The sequence below is a fragment of the Pituophis catenifer genome, unplaced genomic scaffold (assembly GCF_029215685.1).
Source record: "Pituophis catenifer annectens isolate HBS135680 unplaced genomic scaffold, rPitCat1.0.hap2 SCAF_1, whole genome shotgun sequence".
In the NCBI taxonomy this organism is placed as follows: Eukaryota; Metazoa; Chordata; class Lepidosauria; order Squamata; family Colubridae; genus Pituophis; species Pituophis catenifer.
Genome location: NW_027256881.1, coordinates 93,563,148 through 93,588,750, shown reverse-complemented (window position 1 = coordinate 93,588,750; position 25,603 = coordinate 93,563,148). Strand labels below are relative to the sequence as shown.

Sequence of the window (25,603 nt, the reverse complement as noted above, 5' to 3'; positions counted from 1 at the left end):
TATTAATCATTTAATACTTACTGCATGTATGAACATCTGATCCATAAATTCAAACCTATTCTGTTCAGTTGCTGTATCCCAATAGCTTAGAAATAGATTGTGTATCTAAGCTCTTTCTAGAAATCAGTGAAAAGGCAAGGCAATAACATTTGGGTATTTTTGCTGAAGAACTGCCACACAGCAAGAAGGTAACCACATCCAAACAACAGAGCAGAGCAGCAAATAAAACTACAAACTGCCTAACAGATTTAAGCGCCCTGAGTCCCTTCTGGGAGAAGGGCGGTATACAAATTAAATTAATAAATTAATTAATAAAATAAAATAAATAATAAAATAAAATAATAAAATAATAAATAAATAAGATTGAAATAGCACTAGCAATTCGTATAACTGAGCAAGGGAAAGCTCCATGGAACAAAACTGCTCACGTTAAGCTCTGAGTAGATAAGGGCAGTGTTGAATTTAGATTTGGTGACCCCCTTGTTAAAAAGTTACACCATAAAGGTGTGTGTCAAAATAGAACTTGTCACCACCACCCCATTGAAAACGTGTACCTAATAAGGTGAGAAATTCAATTTTTTTCAGGGATCTACTCTCAAAAGTTCTGTTCAATGTAAACTCGAAATCAAGAGAAAATTTGGGCTTAAAATGTTTATTACAGTACACATAAAAAGCCACACAAGCCAAAAAAAAAAAAAAAACCCAACCCCAATTCAACCTTGAAATGTTGTGAGGCCCTTCAGATTGTAAACCCCTAAATTGTAGTTTGCTTAGTTCATGCCTAAATCCGGCACCGAGTAAAGGAAGAAAAACAGATTGGCTTTCACGAAACGTGTAACGACGCCTTCTCCCCCAAAAGCGTCCGCACACACACAACAAAAAGCAGAGGTCTTGTGACAGAGCGGGCAAAAGGCCGACAGGTGGCGCTGCCTCAGAGCACGGGCAAGGGCATCGAAGCCGGAGCCGCCGATGATCAGCAGAAGCAGCAATCGCGGCGTCGAAGCGGCCGCGTTTTAGACGCGGATCCCTCCGCTGGTCTTCTCTGCGGCGAAGCGCTGCCGGAGAAGTGCCGGCAGGACAATGGAAACACAGGCGCAAGGTGCGTGGCTTAGCTGGTCCTTCTGGGGAAGCCGCGTGCGTTTGTTTCCATTCTTCTTGTCAGAGATTTCCAACCTTTTTTCTCCCCCCCCCCCAACCGCATTCGCTTTCTGCTCGGTATTGTTTTTTTCGGAGAGAGGAGTGGGTGTCAATCAAAGCTTAGACCTCTTACTCTGGTTGCAAAAAGCAGAGAAAGTTCTGAAAAGAACTCGCAAAATAATCCTAATCGTAATAGATGAGAGAGAAAGACACGGTGTTCTAGAATAAAGCATTGTTTCTTTTCTGTGGATCTTCGAAGGTTAGGAAGTAGAACCTGACTAGGTGGCTCAGTGGCTAAGACACTGAGCTTGTGGATCAGAAAGGTCGGCAGGTTCGGTGGTTTGGATCCCTAGTATAGGTCTCCTGCATGAGCAGGGGGTTGGACTGGATGACCTCCAAGGTCCCTTCCAACTCTTATTACTGTTACTTTGTTTTAAGATACATTTTTTGGGGGGTGAGCTATTCAAGGGACTTAACCCTCCCCACCCCAAAATATATCTTAAAACAAAAAAATTTTAAGAAAGTTAAGAGTTCCGCATGGCTCGGTCTGTTGCTCTTACCAAAGAACTACAAGCTTGAACCGTAAGCGGTCCAGTGATGAAAAAAGGCTAAGAACTTGTTCTTCTGGGTCTCCTTCAGTCCAACCTAATGCCGTTTTTTCCGGCAGCCAGGGCATGCTCTCGTTTGGCGCCGTGCAGCAGAAGCCCAAAGCCCTAAAGTGGCGTGCTCCGTTACTTTTACTCTCCCGTCAAGAGGCGCAGCCTGGTAAATATTGATTCTAATTCTTTGCTAACTAGATCAAATCGAAGCACTGAAAGAGCCATGGCAAAGCGCTGAGGACACTCTCTCCGTTTGCAGTTTCTCCCTGAAAAGGCTCCCGTATATTCTTAAAACGTGCGTTCAAATACAGTAAAAGTTAATAAAGCAACAACTCATTTTCTTCTTTTATTACTTTGGTTTTTTTGTCAGTTGCAAAGCAAAGCTCCTTTGTTGAGTTGGTGAATAGAATGCGATCCACTGTTTACCTAAGGCTTTCTATGAGCGTCGGGAAGGCCCTTACTTTCAAATCCCTTCTAAGTCTCTTTCCCCACCCCCCACCCCGACCTCAAATTTATTATGGAATACGGCTTTGGTGTATTAAAGACAATTGTTTCCATAAGAGCTACTTGCAGCACGGTCTCTTAATGAGTTTTGCTTGGATTGCTGTGTAACAGGTTTGGCAATAGAAAGTAAATGTCAGAATCTCTCTTAAAATCCTTGTTCCTTGTACCACTTGCTTCTTTTTGGTCAGTGAACTTTATGAACCACAACTTATGTTATTTGCTGCTTCTGTTTACATCCCTAATTTCATGCCTGCATTGTTAATAAATGCCATTAGTGGAGAAAGATCTAGTAAAATTAGAGTTTTTCCATGGAGCATTTGCTTAGTAATGACCTCTGTCCTATAATCCTCTTCTTGTGACTCCATTAGTTACATCAATATCACTTTCTAAACCTAAGAAATCATCGAGGAAGGCTTTTTATATTACTCTTTTTTAAGGAGTGTTGTTCAGAAAATTTTAGCTGGTGCCATTTGCCATTTTGCATACATGCTTGAATATTTCTGAAAGAAATTAATTGTATAACATTCTGCCAACTAATTTATTATTGGGATAATTTCATACTGCCATCTTGTAAGTAAAAAAAATGAACATTTGAAACAAGTTTGCAAAATAAGAGAAGTTGTTTTAAGTGAATACATTCGCTCATTATTGTTTAGTTTTAATAAAGGGATTGAATGTAATTTTGCACAATATCATGGTTGAATAATTATTTATATTTCTACCAACGGCTAGTGCTGAGTGAGATTTCTTTCCAAGTAAAATATGGATTGCATCAGGCTGAAAAAGTGTACAGTTGATACAGTTTAAACATGAATTGTTTTGATAATGCATGCAATTAGTCTCAAATAATTGAAAGAAACTCTTTCAATTTCACTGTGTTTATTCACCGCTCAGAGTCATTGTTAATTGCAACTGTCAGCTTTCTGTTAAAACTCATGGATTTCAGTGGGACTTGCTGGGGAGAGCATGCTTTGGATGCCAACTTCTCACATTATTAACTGTGATGTGTAAACTGACATGATAGTGATCATCCAGAAAAATCAGTTGCTGGTTTCTAGATGGGGCAGAGCCAGCAGGTTCTGGATCCTCTAGAAAAGCCAGAACCATTTTTAAATGAGTACCTTTTCTCTGACAGGTTCATAAAGCTTTTCCTCTCAAAATATTCACAGGTATGAGAAAGATTTGTGAGTGATCACAATTTTATTTTGGAGTTCTGCTCTGTGTGGCATTTAGTTAACTATTTATTAAGCTAAATAACTGACGATTAGGGCACCTTCAGTACACTTTTTTAATAGAAAGTTGCCAAAATGATTTCAATAGTTAAACTTTGTTGTGAAGGATTACCCAGAATTCATTTAATGCTTGTGCTGGCTGGTAATATGCTTCCCACACATTATGAGGTGTTAATGTAAAGCCTATAAAAGATTTTTTTTTAATGTTTATTGTTTTGAGTTATGAAAAGGTTGCAAGGAGAAGAAAACATTGTACAGTTCAGTGCCTCCTAAGGGAATAAGTATTTTGAAGTACCAGGCATTCTTCTGAAATCTTTTGTAGAGTGTTGTGAAGAATTTTGAATAGTGATGAAAAGATTTTGAACTGTGGGCTCTCAGTTTCTTGAACAATTCTTATTCAGACTTTACCATAATGGTGTTTGGTTATCATTTTCACTTTCTGCCCACTTGATATCTGATATCCATCTAATATTGGAGGGTACTTCCAAAATAAAAGAATAGCTTCCTTGCAAAAGATCATTAGATATGGGTTCCAACATGTAATGGGTATATCTGCCTTTCCTGGAGTTGAATGTTGAGAACTCCTAATAGTCTATTTAAAAAAATAATAATCAAAATCCAGAATCAATAATCAGAACAAACATACAATAACAAACAATTATTATTGCTAATCTAGTTCAGAAGAACTGTCTGATCTGGAAGGTGCATTGCTTAGAGCAGGAGTGTCAAGCTTGTGGCGTCACATCTTCACATGATGTATCGCAATTTTTTTCCCCTTTGCTAAACTGGGGGTGGGCCAGTTAGAGGGAAAAGCAGGAATACACATAACTTGCTGAGTCCAAGTTGATAACCTTTTGCATTGGTGACAAATTTATCCAGATGAAAAAGAATCTTCCACTCTTTTTAAGTATTAATAGCAATTGTCAAGGAACATTCAATCTATTGAATATTGTTTGTGTTTTCAGAAAAAACATACAAAGAGAAAACGAGAAAGATTAAATCTCCAAATAATGTTAATTTAAGTAGAAAGGAACATGGATTACAATCTCCAGAGTACATTACTAAATGACAAAATATTTGGGGTGGTGGTGGTGGGGGCAAACGTCCAAAGGGAGTAACTTTCTTGAACTTATAAACTGTGTTTCTTAGGAATATATTAAAAACAGAAAGATCCTCAGATGGGATTGGAAAAATCAAGATGTCCCAAAGATGCTTTTTCAATAAGAAGCTTCTTGGATGAAAAGCGAAACGTCTTCGAAGAAAAACAAAGAAAGTCCAGTTGCCTCTTCTTTGGGACAACCATGACCTGGATCACTGAGAATCTCCATAGACAAAAATCAAGATTGCAGCCTCAGTTATACAATCAGAGATCCAGAGATTTTTTACATTACATCATGACGTGAAATGTAAATGTAGATAAATCATAAATGTAGAATGCATGTACAAAGGGAACGGGGCTTTGGAAGCATGGGTGTGACAGCCATCTTGAGTTTTTTAACACCCCTTCTCCCACCCTCAATTAGTGACAGGTATTGGGCACTGCTGCTGTATGCCAATGATTCAGCATTTCTGTCATTTATCCAAGTGGGCTTAGGAGACTTCTGAAAGCTTTAATGGAATATTGTGCTTCATTATATTCATGACTCCAAAACCAACACTAGGCTCTTCTTGGGAGACCTAGTTGCATTAACCCGAGTGGCAAATTAGAAATAATAAATCTGAACAAGTTCCGGTTTTTAAATATCTTGGCATAATTTCCCAAGCTTCCAGAAGCTAGAGGGAACAAATCAGATCCATCTTTGCCAAAGCTAACAGCAGTGTTAAGGCAATTCTAGGCTTTTTCCATTCTAAAGTGGGTAGATGCATGCTTGCCACTACTGAGTTTTTAAAAGCTAAAATTATATCCCAGATGTCCTACAGTGCTCCTGTGTGCATTTACAGTGAACTACAAGCCCCAAGACATTGTTCAGTCTAAGTCTTTATGAGCACTTTTCTAGGTCCCATGCTGGGTCTCAAATGCCTTAATCTGCATGGAAACCCTTTGGAGGCGAGAGGCCACAGTTGCCTCCACTTTTATGAGCTTTAACTTTTTGTTCTCTAATGGCTCACTGACCCTGTTAATTTTCATCAAGGTGGAAAGTGAAAACTCTTAGCTGACCTGTGTGGTTACAGCCTATCTTTTTTCTACTTCTCCTGGCTTTAAAGAAAACTAACATGAAAAAACTCTTGGAAAGTTTTCAATATCATGTGGCAGAAGGATTTGGGCACTTTAGCACTAGTGGGTTTCAATCCAAAACCACTTTATATTTCCAACAGCTTATTCATCCTTATTTGTCCAGCACACTGCAAAGTGTTTACTTTGTCTCATTACAATGCTTTACCTTCTGCTGTACTAGAAGGGAAGTTCTGTTCAATAGAATCCCATTCACCAAGAAATGTAGCCCTGGTAACTTATGTTTTCTTTCGTTGCTTTTGCAATAATGTATGTCCTGGTAAGGGCAGGTGGCTCAGTGGCTAAGATGGTGAGCTTGTCGATTGAAAGGTTGGCAGTTCAGCGGTTCGAATCCCTAGTGCCGGGCGAGCTCCCGTTACTTGTGCCAACTTCTAGAGCTAGCAGTTCGAAAGCATGTAAAAAAGGAAGTAGAAAAATAGGGACCACCTTTGGTGGAAAGGTAACAGTGTTCCATGCGCCTCTGGCATTTAGTCATGCCGGCCACATGACCACAAAGATGTCTTTGGATAGCGCTGGCTCTTCGGCTTTGAAACGGAGATGAGCACCACCCCCTAGAGTTGGGAACGACTAACACATATGTGCGAGGGGAACCTTTACCTTTACCTTATGTACTGGTAAATGGCAGGAGAAGTCTCCATTACCTGCAAATAACCAAGAAGGAACCTATTGGTTAATATGAGAAGCAAAATGCTAGTTTAAAATGACCCTGATCTGATCCAGTACAGTTTATACTTGTAGAAGAAATTATTGTGCATCTAAAACCTATTAGTGCTGAGTGAGATATAATAAATGACTATGTTTTTTTCTTATTTATTTGATGTATATCTCCATTCCTACCGATGAATAATATTCAAGGCAACTAGCAGTAAAAAAAAAAGCCTAATTAAATTTTGGATTCTTGTATTTCATAGAAAAATGTGAACTGATTATGTTTAAATCATTTCTGTTAACCTAGCTCATATGCTGTTTAATGTTTACTTCATTGGTATAGCAAGCTTTGCCTAATTAGAGCTGCAGTCCTAATCAGCTACATTACTGTGTGGTTTCACTAAGCACAACCAGTAAATTTAATAACAAGTCTCAAACTCCTTTGTCTATTGTTATTTGATTTAATTATTTGGATGCCATCAAGTTGGGCCCAGCCATTGGCAACTGCATGAATCAATATTCACCATCTCAATCTGATCTGAAAACCTGTAGCTCTTCTAAGGGGATAACACTGATCTCTTGATCCCACCCATACTTGTTGTCTTTCCTTTCTTCTACTTGCAAATCATACTTCTACTTCATCATACTTTTGCATTACATGCCCCCAAATTAGTTTCTGCATGCTACTCATCACTTCAAGGGATCAGTCAGTCTTTATTTAATCCAGGACTGATTGATGGGTTCTTTTAGTAACTATTAATCTATAATTGAAAGCATCTGGGTTCCTGCTCTTTCTAAATATACAGCTTTTAAACTATCCATTGTTAGCGGAAAAACATTCCTTTATCTTCATTTTATCATCCTGATCTTCATTTGTCATAGAAATATTCTTCCTGCATAAGTTTGTTCATAAATGCCGGTAGCTGTTCCTGACCCAAGAAGACAACGCTGTCACTTCTTTGCCATGAACTACAGAGTTATTGCAAAAAACTGGGTGACTGGTAGATGGCAGCAAAGAGATGGAGGTCAGTTTGGGTTTACTCCTTCCCTAGTATGGATAATAGCACCATGAAGTCTGTTTGTTTCTATCCTTAGAAGTAAGAATTGACGTATCTTAATCTTCTCACCTCCAAAATCTATGTTCTGACAATGAATTGTATTCTCTTTTCTGAACTTCTTAATTGTTCTTAAGAGCTGGTTCCATTTATATAGTTAATATTAGTCTGTTTGATCAGTTACAGGGAATTGGTCTTCTCGCTGTTCTCAGTATCTGGTTTATCATTGAAATAAAGTGGTGTTGTACAGAAAAAGTATTTTCAGAAGCATGATGTTTATACATCATTTTAATATTAAACAACCGTGCAGTAGCAGTTCGCTTTACAAGATCTATATTGGTTTAAGGAGCAGAACAAGAAGTATAGTAACTTTGTATGATGTTATTGCAAATAATGACAGGGAATGATGTAATTGGCTTTAATTAACTTCCCTTAAGGTTGACATTTCAACCAGAATACACAAAGAAATGTGAAGGCATTTCGTACCGGTAACTACCTGAACTGAATAGCTCTTTGGAAATTACACACAAATGCTCTGCTTCCTTCCAATGTTCCTTTGTTATTTCTTTTGAATATATTTTGTGCCATTTAAATCATCATAAGGTCTAAATTAATGAGCTGTACAAAGTAATGATTCTGAGGGAAGGTTGTATATGTGATGGAGAAAAAATGAATGTTAGATTTGGCAGCAAAGAATTGAACATATGTTAGCTGGTCAACGTGTACTGTTTTCTGCAGAAAAATTGGATCCGATATATTACAGCATGTCTACAGTCTTTAAGCTTCATAAATTTTCACCATGTCTCAAGAACCTTTGGTTCTATTTTTAAAACTATATTCAAGCTATCTATTATAAAATCTTCTTTATAATAAAGATGTCCAGTACATCATCTTGAGTAAATTAAGTCATAAGATCAAACGAGTTGACAGTCTATATGGAAAACTGGATATGAGAATCCTAAGGATAAGTCTTACCTGAGCTTGAGAATATTTACTGGGTAGTCTTGGACAGCCTAATGTATATCAAATTGTTCATGTTCTTTGTTAACACAAGGAACACACGCTACACTGTAAATTACTTAAATTGCTTCTATTCATATTATAAATTTATTTCCAGAAAGCTGGACTTGGGCGCCTATTTATACTTTCAAGATTTATACACTAATGATTATTCCTTACAGCTAGCCGTTGACTGACATCAGCTCATTTAGTGACCATTCAAAGTTAGAATAGCACTGAGAAAAGTGACTTATGACCTTTTTCACACTTATGACCATTACAGTTTCTCCTACGTGATCACCTTTTGTGGCCTTATGACTAGCAAAGTCAATGGGGAAGCCAGAATCATTTAATAACCATGTTACTAACTTAACAACTGCAGTGATTCACTTAACAACTATGGCAAGAAAGGTCATAAAATGGGACAAAACTCACTTAACAAATGTCTCACAGCAGAAATTTTGGCTGTAAATCGAGGATTATCTTTATTTGTGTTATCTTTATGTCTCCCCCCCCCCCCATCACTTGTCCAGGATGACCCAGGAATCGAGCTTGCTTTGAAGGAGCCCATATATTTTCACTCTTTTCTGTGTTATTTCCAAAGGTCTATTAGAAAAACTAACATTCCACGAGACAGATGAAGACACCATCACTGATGTTGATTTGACCAATGTGATTTCTGAAGAAGAGCGAGAAGAATTAAAAGTTGAAGTAATCAAGGTAATTTTATTTTATCATTTTAAATCAAATATTCTTTTTTTAGAATTCATTGCTTTTACTATTTTTTCAGTTTCTAATATTTTTGGTCACTTAGTTGTGCAAAGCTATTGGATTATAATTACAAGCAGCCCTGGTTAAAACAGATTATCTGGATCATTGGGGTTTAGATTCAGATCTGGATATGGAATCAAAATTGCAATGGTTGCTCTTGTTGATAAACTTTGGTGCAACTGAGATAGAAGGATGTGGTTATCCCAATCATCTTGGACACTATTAACCACAATATCGTCCTCCTAGATCAGGGGTGTCAAACTCAAGGCCCGTGGACTGGATCTGACCCATGGGGTGCTTAGATCTGGCCCGCGGTGCCACCCTGGAAACAGCAAAGGACCGGCCCACTGTGCCTCTGCCAGTGAAAATGGAGCTCGGGAGGACTGTGAGCTCTGTTTTCGCTGGCAGAGGGCTGCAGGAGGATCCCCCCAGCCTCACCCGGGCCACCACAGTTGCCTCCGAAACGAATGACCTCGAACTGACCACGGCCACCCTGGCCACACCCACCCTTCCACCCGATGTCCCTTAATGAAATTGAGTTTGCACCCCTGTCCTAGATTGTCTGTCAGAATTGGGAAACGGGAGCTATTATTTTTCAGTTGGCTCCCTGAAAGTTCAGTTGGTCAGATTCAGCATATGTTTTGGTGGGGCCACACAACACCCAATAGTTTGAGGAACGAGGATTATCCATTCCTGGTCACTTGGTTATTATTGTGTATCTGTTTATTATTTATAAAATTGAGTCAAAATCAAGTACAAAGAATTTTATGTTTAGCTCTATAAGTTTTTATTCTCCAGTGTTTCCTCCAGTGTGAGGTGAGGTTAAGGCCTTTATTCTCAAAGCACATGCCACAGCGCAAATTGTTTTGTAGTCTTTGTGATTATGGAATCTAGGTCAATTCTGATCTTAGAACATTCATAACATTCAGATGCCATACTATTTCATTGTTTCAAAGAAGTGCCCTGGAGATTTGCCTTCAGAAATGCTTGAAACTTCTCCAAGTTTACCAATTTTCTGAAGAGTCAATGAAGTTTTGCTTGTTTAGATTAGCTGTTACCCTTCCATTGGAAGCTATGGGCCTCCTGGCTCTCCGCACCTTTGCAGACAGTCAGTAGTTAAATATACTTATTTATTTATTAAACCTGACTACATTCTCCAAAAGTAATAAACACTGTAAATATTATACGTATAACTGGTCCTCTTTCTCCTCACCAACTCTACCAAATTATAACACATGAAGTTGGGGCTACTAGAATAGGTTACAGAAATTAGATGACCAGCAGATTGCATTTGGAAGGTATTGCTCCAACCCAGTGCTCATTTGAATTTTTGTAGGTTAGATCTGGTAGATCTAGATAAGGGGTGTCAAACTCGCAGCATGCGGACGGGATGCAGCATGTGCTGGCCATGCCCATCTCCCAGTTTAGCGAAGGGGGGGGGAAAGTCACGTCACATGACGTCACAAGTTTGACACCCCTGATCTAGATGAAGCAGAATTCCTATCGATACCAGCTAGTTTTATTATAACCCTAAATTTTACATCCCATTCTTTCGCATCTTAGATATTTTTTAAGACTCCTTCTTCTAACCATGCTGTCTTATAATACATGAGTCAGTTTTTTAATTGTTTATATAAACTGTCTTACCTAAATTTCCCAACCATTGTTTAAAGAGACATGTGTATATAGCAATATTTACAGAATCTTTACTCATTTCAGGATTTTTACATGAATGCTGTTATGGATAATAAATAAGCAGGCAAGCTAAGTTTAGGCTGCTTTATGTTTATTTGCCAATTGGTTTTCAACTGTTTCATCCACATTTGCCTTTTATCTATGTTTGCATATTAAGTCAAGTATCATAGAAGATATGTGCCCAACCCCTAGAAGATTCAGATATCATAATACTAGAATTACTCAAAAGTTTTGAGTGGGAAAGTTTTAGATTTGAAACAGCTTGTTTCAACATTACTGGAAGAGATGCAATGCCATTTCAGCCATTCCAGGAGAATTTAGAGCTTGAAAATGGTGTATTGAGCTCATGGAGCCATTTGATTATGGAATGGCAAGAACAGCTCTGTAGTGCAGGATATTTCAGATTTTGCATTGCTCTTTATATCTCCAAGTAAATGTTACAGTCTACAATGGCACAGTGCAGAGGTGGGTTTCAGCAGGTTCTGATCAGTTTTGGAGAACCGGTAGCGGAAATTTTGAGTAGTTCGGAGAACCGGTAGTAAAAATTCTGACTGGCTCCACCCCCATCTATTCTCTGCCTCCCAAGTCCTAGATGATCAGGAGGAAATGGGGATTTTGTAGTGACCTTCCCCTGGATTGGGGAGGGAATGGAGATTTTACAGTATCCTTCCCCTGCCACGGCCACCAAGCCACGCCCATCAAGCCACACCCACAGAACCGGTAATAAAAAAAATTTGAAACCCACCACTGGCACAGTGCATCTTGCTTTGTGACATTATGTAAGATTAATTGGGTTTGGGGATTGTTTTTATTTATTTTTATGCTCTGACATAGGGAATTTCTTGAATATTTTTTTAAATTATGAAACTCATGGCCCATAAAGTGAAGTTTTATTCGGAGTTGGCATAACAGTGGAGGAGTACATACAATAATTATCTTTATTTTGTTACTAGTTTATTTTGCGCCCATGAGACCCAGAAAAACCCTATGTATGTTTTCAGCACATCCCATGGGTTTTATCAGATTTCAGGGGAAACTACACAGCATAACCTTCTGGAGCTCTTATCACCCACATTGCCCTTTTTCTAGAGCCACCTTGCTTTCTTCCTACCAACTCCACCCCTCTCTTTCCTTTTCCTGATGCTCTGATAATTATGCTGTACTTGTCACAACTGGCTAAGTATCAGGAAGACAGACCTTTTATTCTTTTTCATTTAATCCAATTAGACAACTCTACAAAACAACAGCAACAACCCCAAGACCCTTTTTGGAGATATGAAAATAACCTTGGCAGTAGTTGCTTTGTTGCTGGAATGCACCCATGATTGACTATGATATCCTTTTTGCCTGCCATAAATTTAGGCTTTTATAGTGCTTCTACTTCTTCCTTCATGGGCAGTTTCAGTCAGTAGTTTTCAGAGAAAAAAAGTCAGGCCACAGTCACTCAACTGTGGAATACTTTAGGGTTCAGTTCTCCTCTTTCAGGATTTAATATCTATATTAACCCACTGGGAGACATCAACTGTTAGTTAGGAGTTTGGTATCATCTGTATGCTGAGGATACAGCTTTGGTACAACTCATTCCTACTGTGCCAGAGTGAACAGGTGATGTCATGGAAGTCTTATCCCAATTCCTGGCGGGAGTATAACAGATTAAAGTTTTAACCCAAACAGGACAAAGCTACTGCTTTGTTGTTCAAGGTTCTCAGCCAGCTCCAGTCAAGTCTTAACTCAAGCATTACTCCCTTGGGGGGGGTCTTTCTGAAGTTACCAATCCTCCTGAGAGGGCCATATACAGGGGGATCTTTATCCATCTTCAGGCATCTTGTAACAGTAATTGTAATCATCACATCAGTGGTGGGATTCAAATTTTTTTATTACCGGTTCTGTGGGCATGGCTTGGTAGGCGTGGCAGGGGAAGGATACTGTAAAATCTCCATTTTCTCCCCACTCCAGGGGAAGGTTACTGCAAAATCCCGATTTCCTCCCAATCAGCTGGGACTTGGGAGGCAGAAAATAGCTGGGGGTGGGGCCAGTCAGAGGTGGTATTTACCGGTCCTCCAAACTACTCAAAATTTCCGCTACCGGTTCTCCAGAACTGGTCAGAACCTGTTGAATACCACCTCTGCATCTCATGCATAAATTACAGCAGTATGATGTACATGGAGATGCCTTTGAAGATCATATGGAAGCTATAAATTACTAATTACTGTCAGTAATTACTAATTACTGTCACCAGGAGCATAGTGCAGTTCAAGTTACTGGCCTATAAAGCTCAATATTGCTTGGCATCAAGGTATTTTCAGGACCACTTTCTCCAAGTAGAATTATTCTATCCAGTGCAAACCTCTTGGGAGAAACTCTAATAATCCTAGGTTTCCATGCTATGGGAGTGGGGCTAAACCAGGACACTATACATTTCTGTATTTATTTATTTATTTATTTATTTATTTATTTATTTATTTATTTATTTATTTATTTATTTATTTATTTATTTATTTATTTATTTATTTATTTATTTATTTATTTATTTATTTATTTATTTATTTATTTATTTATTTATTTATTTATTTAATCAAATTTCTATACCGCCCTACTCCCGAAGGACTCAGGGCGGTGAACAGCCAAGATAAAATACAAATAATACAAATATTAAAAAATCCCTTAAAATTATTAAATATTTTGGCCGAAACACAGATTAAAACACCCAATTTATAAAATTGCAAATTAAAAATTTAAAAGAGGAGAGTTAGGCCAGGCCAGCCTGCTGAAATAAAAAAGTTTTGAGAGCACGACAAAATGTGCGCAGGTCCGGGATCCTCCGTATCTCTGGGGGGAGCTCGTTCCAGATGGTAGGTGCCCCCACAGAGAAGGCACTAATACTAGAAAACACATTGGAGCTTAAATTAACCTCCATTTTTGCAACCTTTTCCAAATTATGGAATATTCTGTAGCTGTCATAGGATTGTTATACTACGGTTATCACTAATTCAGAGTGATAGACTGCTAAGATATTGTATGGGCGCTATAAATATCAGTGTAAATAATTTATTGCGAATGTTTATATTTCTGTGGATGGTTTATTGTTTTCTGCTGTTTATATCATAGTCATATTCATTAATTAAGACATTCTTTAAGTGAATAAAAGCAATATATATTTGGTAGAGATCCAGTTATTTGGCATTATTGTATTTAAGGAAAGTGTGCCACTTAAAATTAATGGGCATGAACAACAAGGAGTAATGATCCAAGCTTTTCCTTTATTTTATTTCTTATATGCAGCTGGAGGATGAAATTGCAACTTTACGCCAAGTTTTAGCAGCCAAAGAGAAGCACCTTGTGGAAATAAAGCAAAAGCTGGGCCTCAATCTGATGAATGAGCTGAAGCAGAACTTCAGCAAAAGCTGGCATGATGTGCAAACTACTACTGCGTGAGTGCAAATTCGCTTTCTTCTTTCCTCTAGCTATTACTCAATATAACTTGCATAGGCATCCAGAACTTGGGGTGGAACCAATTTGATTTCTACAACTCAATTTTTATCTACCATTCTATCATGACTCTACCTGGAACGCTCTTTTGTTGGTTTGGACTTTCTCATGGAGCACTTTTGAGGTTCAAGACAAAAGAACTATCAAATCTGCCAATTTACGCTCTTAGAAATAATTGTGGAATGCCCAGCTTATGTGGGATGCTTTGCATCTTTTTGGGGGAATGGAGTAGTTGTTTAGCTACCACCTGTCAATGAAAACCCATTGAAATTAATTTGTCAGGTACAGAAAAGACTGAGCCTGCTATGTTGCAAGGTTGCATTGCAGTATAGAGGAATCTCCCTTTTTTGTTACATTAATTGAAGGAAATATACTGGACACTTTAGAATGAATATTGGATATTATTCTTTGGACAAACTAACTCCATTTGACTTTCAAAAATGCATTGTAGATAGATGGGCCTATCTGAGTCCAAGCAGATATATATTTTAATGACAGCACCAGCGATTTAATATATAGGAAATTAAAAAACAACAACCATGAGATATTGCTTGCATCACTTTTCAGTTTTTGCATTATCTCTCTGCAAAGAAGCTAGTTTCACGCACACTTTTGTAATGCATGACAGGCATCCAATTGATACACCAGACTTTGTTTTTCTTCAATTAGCCCTTATTAATTATAATGACCCATTGAAGTTTCTAAATTCATGGAGCGGGTAACGCATTTCCTTCTGCCTCTAAATGGTTTAAAACTTTTAATCAATAAAAGTTTGATTAAAGGTAATCAAGGTAAAGGTAAAAGTTTGATTGGGGTAACTTTTAATAAAAGTTACCCCAATATTCATAATAAAAAACCAATTCATGTTAATATTCTGCAAACTTGTACTTAACTGCAGTACAAATGGTAAGATTTAAATCTGTTACGTTCTAAGTTTCCTTAGTTTCTCATCATCCATTTTCCATCAAAAGATATAATTCTGATGATTACTTCATTGTTGCCTAGAAACTTTTAAATGGATTAAGGCTCAGTTGGACTTATTTAAGACTTTGAAATTAATTGAAAGGATCCTTCCTCGTGGGAGAATTTTTCTTCTTACACGCCGAGACTAATAAAACGCTTTGAAAGGTTGGACACAAGAGGGCAATAGAGGGCTAACTTAAAAGAAGTGTTTGATATATGGGTGCAAGAAGTTTTTAAATTATTCAACTTCATAGCAGAATCAGAAGGTGTAATTGAAGAGGAAAAATCCTGTTGCTTAAAACTGAAGTTGACTTAGAAGTGCATTTAAAAATTACACCCTAGGGAAAGAGATGGAAATAATGGTTTACAAATTAAATTGGATGATGACTTAAACATTACAAAAAGATAGACACATAATAAATCAGAAGATAGATGTGGAATACTATCCTATGCTAGACTTACAAAAGGGATTTGTTGGAGTTATCCCTCAAGATTGGGAGTGGATTGATCCAAATTGGTTAGAAGGAAACACAGCTGCCTAATTCTCAACGTTTATTTCTGGAGGTTCTGATCCAAATATTTTTACTTCTTTCAGGTTGTTTTCTAAATGTTTGAGTCATTGACAAATATTTTGGGGTGCTCATTGACATAATCATGATCAATGGGTATTCCATAATTACAGAGGATAAAGGTAGTACAAATATGACACTTTAGCGGGTTCTTTGTATTATTATTATTTGTTAGTATTATATCCTGTTTCTCTTAATGATGTGCTTTTTTATTTCACTTTGTTATTTTATTTCTTCATTCCTCTAGGTCACAGTTGTTTTCATTTTAAGACTTAATAGAGCAAAGAAATATATTGAATTAATTTATAATCAGTGAACTGGGTTTGGTAAACCAATTATACCAATATAAATGTAAATAGATTGATGCCATCTGCTTGCTCAGTATTTTTACAAAGGATCAGAGTAAAAGAAAGAATAGTAATAATATTACTTGAGTATGTTTGAGTATGAGCATATACCTCCAGCATAGGTACAAAGGTAAAGATAAATTGTGAGATACGAATGAGCATACTCAGCAAATACAATTGACGAAAACTGACTTGCTGGTTTCTAGATTTTAAAACAGTTTTGCAGCTGTATTGAAAAATGGAAATTAAATAACAAATTAAAGCATGACCTATAAATCAGTCATGTGCAAATTTAAGAGGATTGTGATATGCATTGTATTGGCTGTTTTAAGAAGAAAAGCAGAATTCCTTTTAATGTGAATCTGTTCAATCAACTCTGCGGTTAGTGAGCTGTGACTGAAATGGCTAGTCTTGCTTTTTTTTTTTCCTAATGTTGATATTGTAGTTGACATTTTTGAAATGCTCAATGCAATGATCTTGATTAGCCATCAAATAAATTTCCTAGCTATGGGATAATTTTAACCAGTATAATGCTTTACGCATCTGTACAATACAAATCAATCTGGCTGATGTGCATCATACCAATGAACTCTGATGGCCTGACATGTACTTAGTGATACTTGGGGATGCATGCTGTTGCTTGCTCTTCAACCAATCTTCACAAACTGCAGTATAAGATAATAGAATTCTAGACTGTTTCTCCTTTAGCTAAGTAATCACATTTTTACTGCCCGCCCCCATAGCATTCATCAATATGTAATAGATAACTAGCAATTAACATATTAAGGAAACTTAAGTTGCATATTATTTTAGTCCATGGCCGTGAATCTCCTAAGGAAGTTGATGTATAAGGTTCTTGATCTTTCTAGGTTAGAGCATATCTAATAAAGACTGTAATCTTTGAAAACCATTTGATAGTGTTTTGGAATGTGGGAGCAGAAGTACAGTACTCTTAAATCTCTTAAAACAGTACTGTCTTTTTCAGTTTTCTGTATGATTCTCAAAAAAGAACGTGGATGCTTTAATAAGTGACTCGTTAAAGCATTCATATCATTGCAATTCATTAAAGTGACCATATTATTTTTCAAACTTGCATGGAAAAGCTGCTGTTAGCAATTTCAAACAATGCACAGCCATATTTAGGAGCATAATAATAATTTGAAAGAATGACTAATCCATTTTAGACATAGATACAACTCGTTCACCCTGGTTCACCGTAACTCAGTTTGCACTTTGGCTCTCAATTCCTGTAATAGAATGTTGGCTTCTTGCTTTCAGTTTATGATATGCTGTTATTTTAAGGGCACAAAAAAAATGAATCTTTGTTCTTAATTAGGATTGCTATTTACGCTATGCTAGGTATAAGAAGACTCAAGAAACTCTAACTCAAGCAGGGCAAAAGGCCACAGCAGCTATCAGCAACGTTGGAACAGTTATCAGCAAGAAGTTTGGAGATATGAGGTATGCAAGTATGGATTTAATTTAAAGGATGAAATTTAGTTCCTCCTGGTTATTCTTCAATTTACTAGCTTTGCAAAATTGAATCATAGTTAAATTAGCTTTCATTTTTCCTGTTTTTTCGTAAAGTAAATTGCTACCCTATTAAGATACATTTCTGATTTAACTCCTTTATAATGGCACCAAAGAACTTAAGTCCAGTTTGCTAATTCTTATTAATATATGTATAGTTGGGCCACAAAAACTGTATTAGCTTAATTCTTTTCATGGATGGAATCTTAAAGGGAAAGTATTTTGAAGAATAACTATCTATGCTGATTCTCAATCATCCAGGTCATAATAGTCCCAAAGGTGCTTTTTCAAAAGGCAACTGGAGTTCAGTTCAGTCTTCAGTGCTTCAGAATTGAAGATCCTTCTTGGATTAGAAGTGAAACATCTTCAAGGAAAAAACTAAATCCTTTAAAAAAGCACCTTTGGGATTAAGAATAACTAGTTTACCTCCAAACTCTTAAAAATGCCAGGTACAGTGACAGCTGCACACATTCCTAAGTGATTAGAATGTTAGAACTTGTAAAACCGTCAGTACCTTCATTCATCATTTTCAGTGGACTGCTCTGTCTTTTCAGACAGAGTTGTCTTTCATAGAAAATCAGGATTATTAGACATTTCAAGGTTGATCTGACTGATGAATAGCAAGGTGATCTGTTCCAGGTTTTTAAGCTTCTTAGACAACTAGTTTTAATTTTGTATTTGCTTTGTTACTTATTGCCAAGGTTTTAGCAGTTTGGTAGGAATGAGGTGAAAGACATTGGAGATAGATCTGAGATGAAAGGATTAACAACCTTTTTCAAAGAGATAGTTCCTAATCTTCAAAACAATAGCTGGCAGTAAAGCAAGTTGCCCATGGCTTGACCTATAGATTGCAAGTTATCTTCCATCATCTTAAGGGGAACATCCTATGTTGACTTTAATTTATATTGTTGGATCTGAGACGTCTCCAATTCAGTATCGAGGGTTGACACTTTTTCATTTCCAGTTCAAACAAAGCCAGTCTTGGCTAATTTTTGCCCACATTAGCGGTTGATTTTGCCATAGCTATGTCTCCCCCTTTTCTAATGGAAAAGAATTATTTGAATGAGGATAATTTACTCTGCAGCTCTCTAATGTAATTCCAACTAATAATAGGTACATTTTACCATGGTTATTTGCCACTTGATAAATAATGTAGCACAAAATAGTTGTGTCTGGTTTGTTCTTAAAAAATAATAATGGAGATCTGATATTAATAACGAGCTTCGAAAAAGTAAAGATAAATATGTCACATTAAAATAATATATAAATATTCTTATATTAATGATAAAACTGGGTAATTTTTATAGCATCAGGTTCAGGAAATGATTTATTATGTGACATTGAGTCAGTGTTGATTCTTGGTGATCATGTAGTTTGATTTTCTCCATGTTTATATCATCAAGGACTTCAGTTGATTCAATTTAAATCATCACTGTTTTCTTTCGTTAGCTGACATAATTTATGCCATTGAATTATATATGACAAGTGTGCAGCCCAGCAAGTAAGTTCTACCATTGAATTCTTTCATTTCTTACAGTGGAATTGGCTTGAAATTATCTTGCAAGTCCTGCTGAATTCCTGTTGGAAGCACAGCCAGATGTAGTTGATTAATTAATTCATAAATTAATCTAAGGTTTCTGTGCCACTCCATTCTAAATTGGCTCTGAGAAACAAACAAAACTTGGTGATCCTAACCTATCCCATGCTTTTAATTTCACTTAATTTTATGCATATTTAACTGAAACTAACTGGCTCACCTATATGTTTATGTTGCATATGTTGCAACTGATTTGATTTATAGATACAATTTTTAAAACAATTTTGTTGATTTAAGGGATGAAGATGCATTCTGAGCTAAGACATTCTTCTTTTGCTATTTAATTACCAGAGCTGCTGCTGATGATAATAGTCTATTAAATTTCTGCGCTCTAAAATAGCTTTGTTTTAGGAGTATTAAATAGTTCTGAACATTGCAAACTTCATTTAACAGACACAAATTATTTGAAATGTTGCAGTTTGACTGCTAGCACCCTCTGGGAACAAGTTTTCAAAATCGTGTTCTTATTAGAAACATATTTGAGATTGCAAATATTGATAGTTATAGGGCTGTATAAAGCATTGGAAAGGGGAGCTAAGCAGAGGGCTTTCTACAAATTAGGCATCACTTTTCAAAGTCTGAAAGCACCTGGGTGGTACATAGACACTGGCTGGGACGGATGGAAGAGTATTCATTCATTCATTCATTCATTCATTCATTCATTCATTCATTCATTCAGCTGGTGCTTTGCATGTGCTAACATATTTCATGAAACACCATTTTCACATGCTTTCTGCTCATGAAAAATACTGTAAATATTGTTCAATCCCTCTTGGCACTGAGTAGACTATGTTGGGTTTTGAAAGAACTTCCATAGCTTAATTCTTCCTGATTTTTCCTTATGCTGCTGATCCAGGTCACAGTCCCTTGGGTAAGGTGATTGACTATATGTTGCTACTACTTCTTGTTCTTTCTCTGTCTCTCAGTTTCTTATCTGTAAGCCATCCATTATGCATTCCGGAAACTTCGAAATTATATGAAGAATGCCAGAATATACCCCCAAAATTGCTTTGGCTTATCTGTGGATAGATGTATCCATGAGTATAAATGATTATACTTTTTAAAACATGCCATATTTCTCATACATACTTGTGGATAAGTCCACCTGCAGATAAAAATATCCTAACTTTTTAAACCAAAATATCATGAAAAATGCAAGTTGGATTATCTGTGAGTATATAGGGTACATACCAGTGGTGGGTTCCTCCCAGTTCAGTCCGGTTCGACCGAGCCAGTAGCGGTGACAATATGACGTCACCGAACCGGTTCTCCCCCCCTGCCCTCCCACCCACCCACGTACGTTATTCTTACCTTTTATTTGGCCCCACCCCCAATCTGTTGCTGCCTCCTGAGTCCCAGCTGATGACTAGAGGGGAAAAAACTGTTTAAACTCTTGCCGCACGGCTTCAAAGGGCCATCCTACAGCTGATCAGTGTTAAAAGCAAACAAATGAGTCGGGTCGTAAGTGCGAGGACTGTTCATAAGTGCGAGGACCTTCCAGAAATGACTCTGACCAGCTAGCCACGCCCACCTAGTCACATGACCTCCAAGCCACACCCACAAAATAAGCCACGCCCACAGAACCGGTAGTAAAAAAAAATTAGAACCCACCCCTGGTACATACATACTGTAAATATTTGGCAGTGTTTCTTATTATGACAATGTTTCCCTTCCTTTAAGGAGGGAGGTTATTACTTTAATTAAAACATTTTTGAATATATAACTAGATCAAACAGTATAGATTGCTAAGGAATGAAAAAAATATCTGCAAACATTATTGAGAAAGTTGCTAATATGATACTTAAGAAAATTTAAAACTTCCTATTAGAGGTAGCGCTTCTAAAGTAAATATGCATGTATTGATCTTAGTATAAGTATCCATGATACTATCAATTATAGCTTGGCACTTTCCAGCTGCCTGAAAGCTTGTTTCTTTCTGAAAAATGGAAACAATTGAGTTAGCTCTAAATCTGTCCTTTTTCTCATTTTTAGAATATTTATGAGCAGGATGTGGCTAGATTGTATTGATTTGACTTGTATAGGAGGTAGCTTTCTGTCTTCTGTCTGCTCCTTATTGTTGCAGTGTTTAAAAAGAGGGTTAGACACAAGAAGTGTCCCCCCCCCTCCTTCTCTTCCTCCCATTTGACAAAAGGCTACATGAACTTTCATAGATATAGATAAAGACCCAGGTAGCAGGATCTTTAAAACAGAGCCCTTTTAGAGACAAGAGTTTTACTCTTCAGTCCCGTAAAAGACTGTGTTTATTAAAGGCAACCATTAACCTAAGACCTATTCATCTTATCTTAGAAGTAATGCATTATAGGACTTAACCAATTGAATGCAAGTGGATAAAGTATTTCCTGGTTTAGAATTATTGCTCTTCTTCCCGTTAGTATCTTAATCATTGCCTTCCTTCCTGCTGTTGCTATTGGCAGTCCCCAGACTACTCCAGATAGGCACAATTAGAATGTTATACCGTCCTAACCCCATCTAGCTATAGTCCATCCATCAATTAAAGCCAAATGAAGTAGATTAAAGTGTCACCACGGAAGATCTTCCATTAGATTCTGACAACGGACTGTTGTATTTTAGTGAGATTCCAAAGTAGCTTTTCATCAGTGAGCATGCTCTTAGAATGTAAACTACAATAGTCTACTGCAAGATGTGGTTAATGTGAAATCAATATAGCTGCAAACCTGTAATCGCTGTGTATTTTCTCTTCTTTTTCATGCTTTTGCAAAGCAGGTATTCTATCCGCCATTCCATGAGTATGCCTGCTATGAGGTAACTATGGTTATATATCCAATGGTATTGTAAAAATATTTAATCCTACAACCTTTATATTGAATATTAGGAATGTTTTGCATAATTGTGTTTTCCATTTTTTCTGATACATTTTTAGTTAAAGAAAATGTGTCAGGCTCAGAGTTATTAAGAGACCCTCTTGTTTAGCTGAGATGGAAACTTATTGGCAAAAGAATATTGCACTGAGTATTAGCAGTAATTGATGATGGAGAATGGAAAACATTCCTTATTTTAGCAGTGCCTTAAAACAAAAATGTTTGGATACATTTGTTTGTACCTGATGTATGTTATATTTAGAGAAAATGGGAAGCATCCTTGAGGGGAAGGGCACCCATTACATTTTCTATCTTATACTTTATTTTCAAAGTTTCTAAGGCCAAAGTCCCAGTCAGATCATTTTAATTCAGAAACAAACTCGATTCTAATTCCTGGCTAGAGTATCTGTGTCTCAGTTTCATTTACTAACATTGCCTACATGCCACAGTACTTTCACATCAACAATCTAATTCTCCTAGAACCGTGATGGCAAACCTATGGCACACATGCCACAGATGGCACGCAGAGCCATATCGGTGGCCACGCGAACATTGCCCTAGCTCAGCTCCAGAGGGCCTCTGGCGGGGTGGGGAAGGCCGATTTCGCCTTCCCCAGGCTCCAAGAAAGTCTCTGGAGCCTGGGGAGGGCATAAAACGGGCCTAATGGGTCCACTGTGCCATCAAGTTCCAAAAGCGAGGGGACTGTGGGGTGCGTTGAATTATGAGTGTGGGCACGCCCGCATGTGACACACACACACCCCGCGCTCCCCCCGCTTTTGGCACACAATGGCAAAAAGGTTAGCCATCACTGTCCTAGAACAATGCCAGAAGTGAATGCTCTGCAAAAAGGATTTGAATCAATTTTAAATGCTTTCTGTTGTTTTGTACCATTGAATTAAAGCTTCTTTCTGTATGGCATCAGCCTTCCAACTGAAGTGTTTGTTCCTATGCAAAGAATTGACATACGGTACTCTCTGAACATCATTATTTCTCCAATACAGTCTCAGTCCAAGCTGTCCAAATTTCCATAGATTTGTATCAAGTATCTTTCTTTCTTCTTGAAGAATGATGTCGGGAAAAATAGGGCCATAAAGAATTTGTATGGTGATGTGGGCTAAATAGATGTCCAAGTATTTCAAAATAATTCATGTTGTTCTTGGTGCCCCATGTAAGCATACAGCACTTTTCTCCTAAATGGGGTACTTTAAACTTTTAAATATTGACTTAAGGAAATGAACACGATTAAGTAGTAACAAATACTGGTCTTCGTTTTATTTATTTTAAGGAATTCTCCTACATTCAAATCCTTTGAAGAAAAGGTTGAAACCACTGTTACAAGCATTAAGGTAGGGATGAGAACAAAGGTGAAAGGGATTAGGGGAGCCAGGCAAACCCTTAAGAAAAACCTTGTGAAAAGTTGGTCAGTTAAGTCATTGTTGTATAAGCAAACTTGTGTTATAAGCAAACTAGATGTTCACAGGGTTCCTTCTATGAAATCCCAGTGCATTTTTAATCCCCGAGTGTTGTTTATCAGTTGAAATACTTGGTTCAAGAGCAAGCCATATTTTCAATAGAACTTATATCAATAGAACTCAGATCTAGGGCCAGGTCATGCACATTTTTTCCCAGGGTTCCTGGTAATTTCTGTTACTCAGATAAGTTTCTTGTTTTCCCCACAGTACTAATTTGCCCAAAATGTAACATCTGTGAAGGAAAGCGGATGAATTCATAACCAACTTTGCATTTAAGAGCTATTTTGAATCAAGGAACATCTGTCCTGCACTTCAAAATACCTAATTTAATACAAATGGTCACAATTATATAACACAAAGCTTGCCTATTTGTTGACACGAATAAGCTCCTAAGACATTTTTGCTCTGGCACAAGCTTCTTGCCTTTTAAACAAGTTCTGCCTCACTTGCTGCTTTGTGAGCAGGGACAATCAAAAGATAGAATGAGTTACCAAATAGAATGGGTGCCAAATAGTTCATGGTATGGTAGTCAAAATATGTAAACAGCCCAGAGGGACAAAGATGAAATTATTGATTTTAGCAAAATAAATAAATAAATGGTTTTGTTTCTTTCAGACAAAAGTTGGAGGTACACCTCATCCTGGAGGAAGCTTTGAAGAAGTTCTTAGCTCAGCGGCCAATGCCAGTGCTCGAAGCCCCATTGCAGGCAGCCAACTTTCAGAAACCGAAAAGGAGCTCCATTGCTAGGTGAAGGATTCTTTGCCCTGCTGTTTCTTTTCTCCCCAGGGCTGAGTATGAAGTTGTAGGACTGCATTGAGAATATACCTAGACAGACAGTACTAGGCAGAGAGATCGGCTGGGATGCAACCAAATGGCAGCTATTGCTGCAGAAATAACTGCTAGCTGTCCTTCTATGCTAGTTTTATTCTATTTATGCTGATCAGTGATTTTACATTGTAACTTCTATACAATTGTGTCAATTTTTTAAATGGTATATATTATCGTAAGAAATTTGTCCATGTTATGTTTTTATAGTGAATTTCAGAAAATAAGATGAGAGTATTGTTCAAGCTATTACCTATTCTCCTGGTATAAACAACAAAGCTGTTTTTGCCTGTTCTGTGTTTATGTGCCTGTTTCTGACTGTTAAAAAAAAATCAGCCTCTTCATTATTATAGGTGCCATTGGGATAAGGATTGGAACCAAAAACAATTACGTTGCAAAGTTTTCTGTCTAAAGAAGCAATGATACACATGCCTTTAGTACAAAGTACTGAGGAAATATTTTTTTTAAAAAAACGCGATAATTTTGGAATAGTCAATCAGTAAAAAGTTTGGTGTATATAAACAGTTCCAATTTCCTTGGAAACATGTGGCATGTAGCGTTTTAATCTGATAACAATCTGAGCCAGATTATATCCATGCTTGCCTGCAATTGTTTGAATTGTAATAACGTTTTTCACTTTTCAGTTGGAGTAAAATAAGTGTGCCTATCCAAAAGACACGAGCATACTTATGCTTTTTAAAAGAAAATATTTAAAATTTCAATTCTTAATTTAGGGCTGGACCTTTAAACTATGTTTAAAAAATAAATAAATCTTGTAACATATGACTTCTGAACCTGGCAAAAAATTGATATCTAAAAGATATGGAGCTCAATTAAATTTATGCAGCATTAACCAATTTGAATTATTTGTGTTTATTTATAAGTTATGTAGAGTGTGACATGAGCAGCTATTTTTATTTTCCTGTTTCACTTTTGTCTCTCTATCTTGCTGGGTTATGTGGTTCATTTAAAGAAGGTCACTGTTTCTATTGCAAATATTCAGAGAAGCAGACTAAAAAGCTGACACACGGTTTAATCATTTGGGTTTTCGTATCTGAAATTCCATAACCGGAACTGCCCAAATGGTGAACGTGTTTT

The 25,603-nt window shown here is 37.1% G+C and overlaps 1 protein-coding gene across 3 annotated transcripts; it reads left to right on the top strand.

Moving 5' to 3' along the window:
• Positions 1–1,054: 1,054 nt before the first annotated feature.
• TPD52L1 (TPD52 like 1) lies at positions 1,055–25,298 on the top strand. Of its 3 annotated transcripts, XM_070932727.1 has the most exons (8): positions 1,055–1,099; positions 1,805–1,902; positions 9,012–9,127; positions 14,156–14,304; positions 17,601–17,702; positions 22,114–22,152; positions 23,494–23,554; positions 24,296–25,298. In XM_070932727.1, the coding sequence occupies exons 2-8, from the start codon at positions 1,812–1,814 to the stop codon at positions 24,425–24,427; spliced, it is 690 nt and encodes a 229-aa protein (XP_070788828.1). In that variant the 5' UTR covers positions 1,055–1,099; positions 1,805–1,811; the 3' UTR covers positions 24,428–25,298. The 3 variants fall into 3 exon arrangements, with proteins under 3 accessions (XP_070788828.1, XP_070788829.1, XP_070788827.1); XM_070932728.1 differs by lacking the exon at positions 1,805–1,902 and having other exon boundaries at positions 1,077–1,099; XM_070932726.1 differs by lacking the exons at positions 1,055–1,099; positions 1,805–1,902 and adding an exon at positions 7,267–7,378.
• Positions 25,299–25,603: the final 305 nt, after the last annotated feature.

What these genes read in the sequence shown, in the direction of transcription:
- TPD52L1 (XM_070932726.1), top strand. Translation starts at nt 7,267, where the DNA reads ATGCCGGTAGCTGTTCCTGACCCAAGAAGACAACGCTGTCACTTCTTT. An exon ending in GATGTGCAAACTACTACTGC is followed by an intron (nt 14,305 to 17,600) that starts GTGAGTGCAAAT and finishes ACGCTATGCTAG; the next exon opens with GTATAAGAAGACTCAAGAAA. An exon ending in CCACTGTTACAAGCATTAAG is followed by an intron (nt 23,555 to 24,295) that starts GTAGGGATGAGA and finishes TGTTTCTTTCAG; the next exon opens with ACAAAAGTTGGAGGTACACC.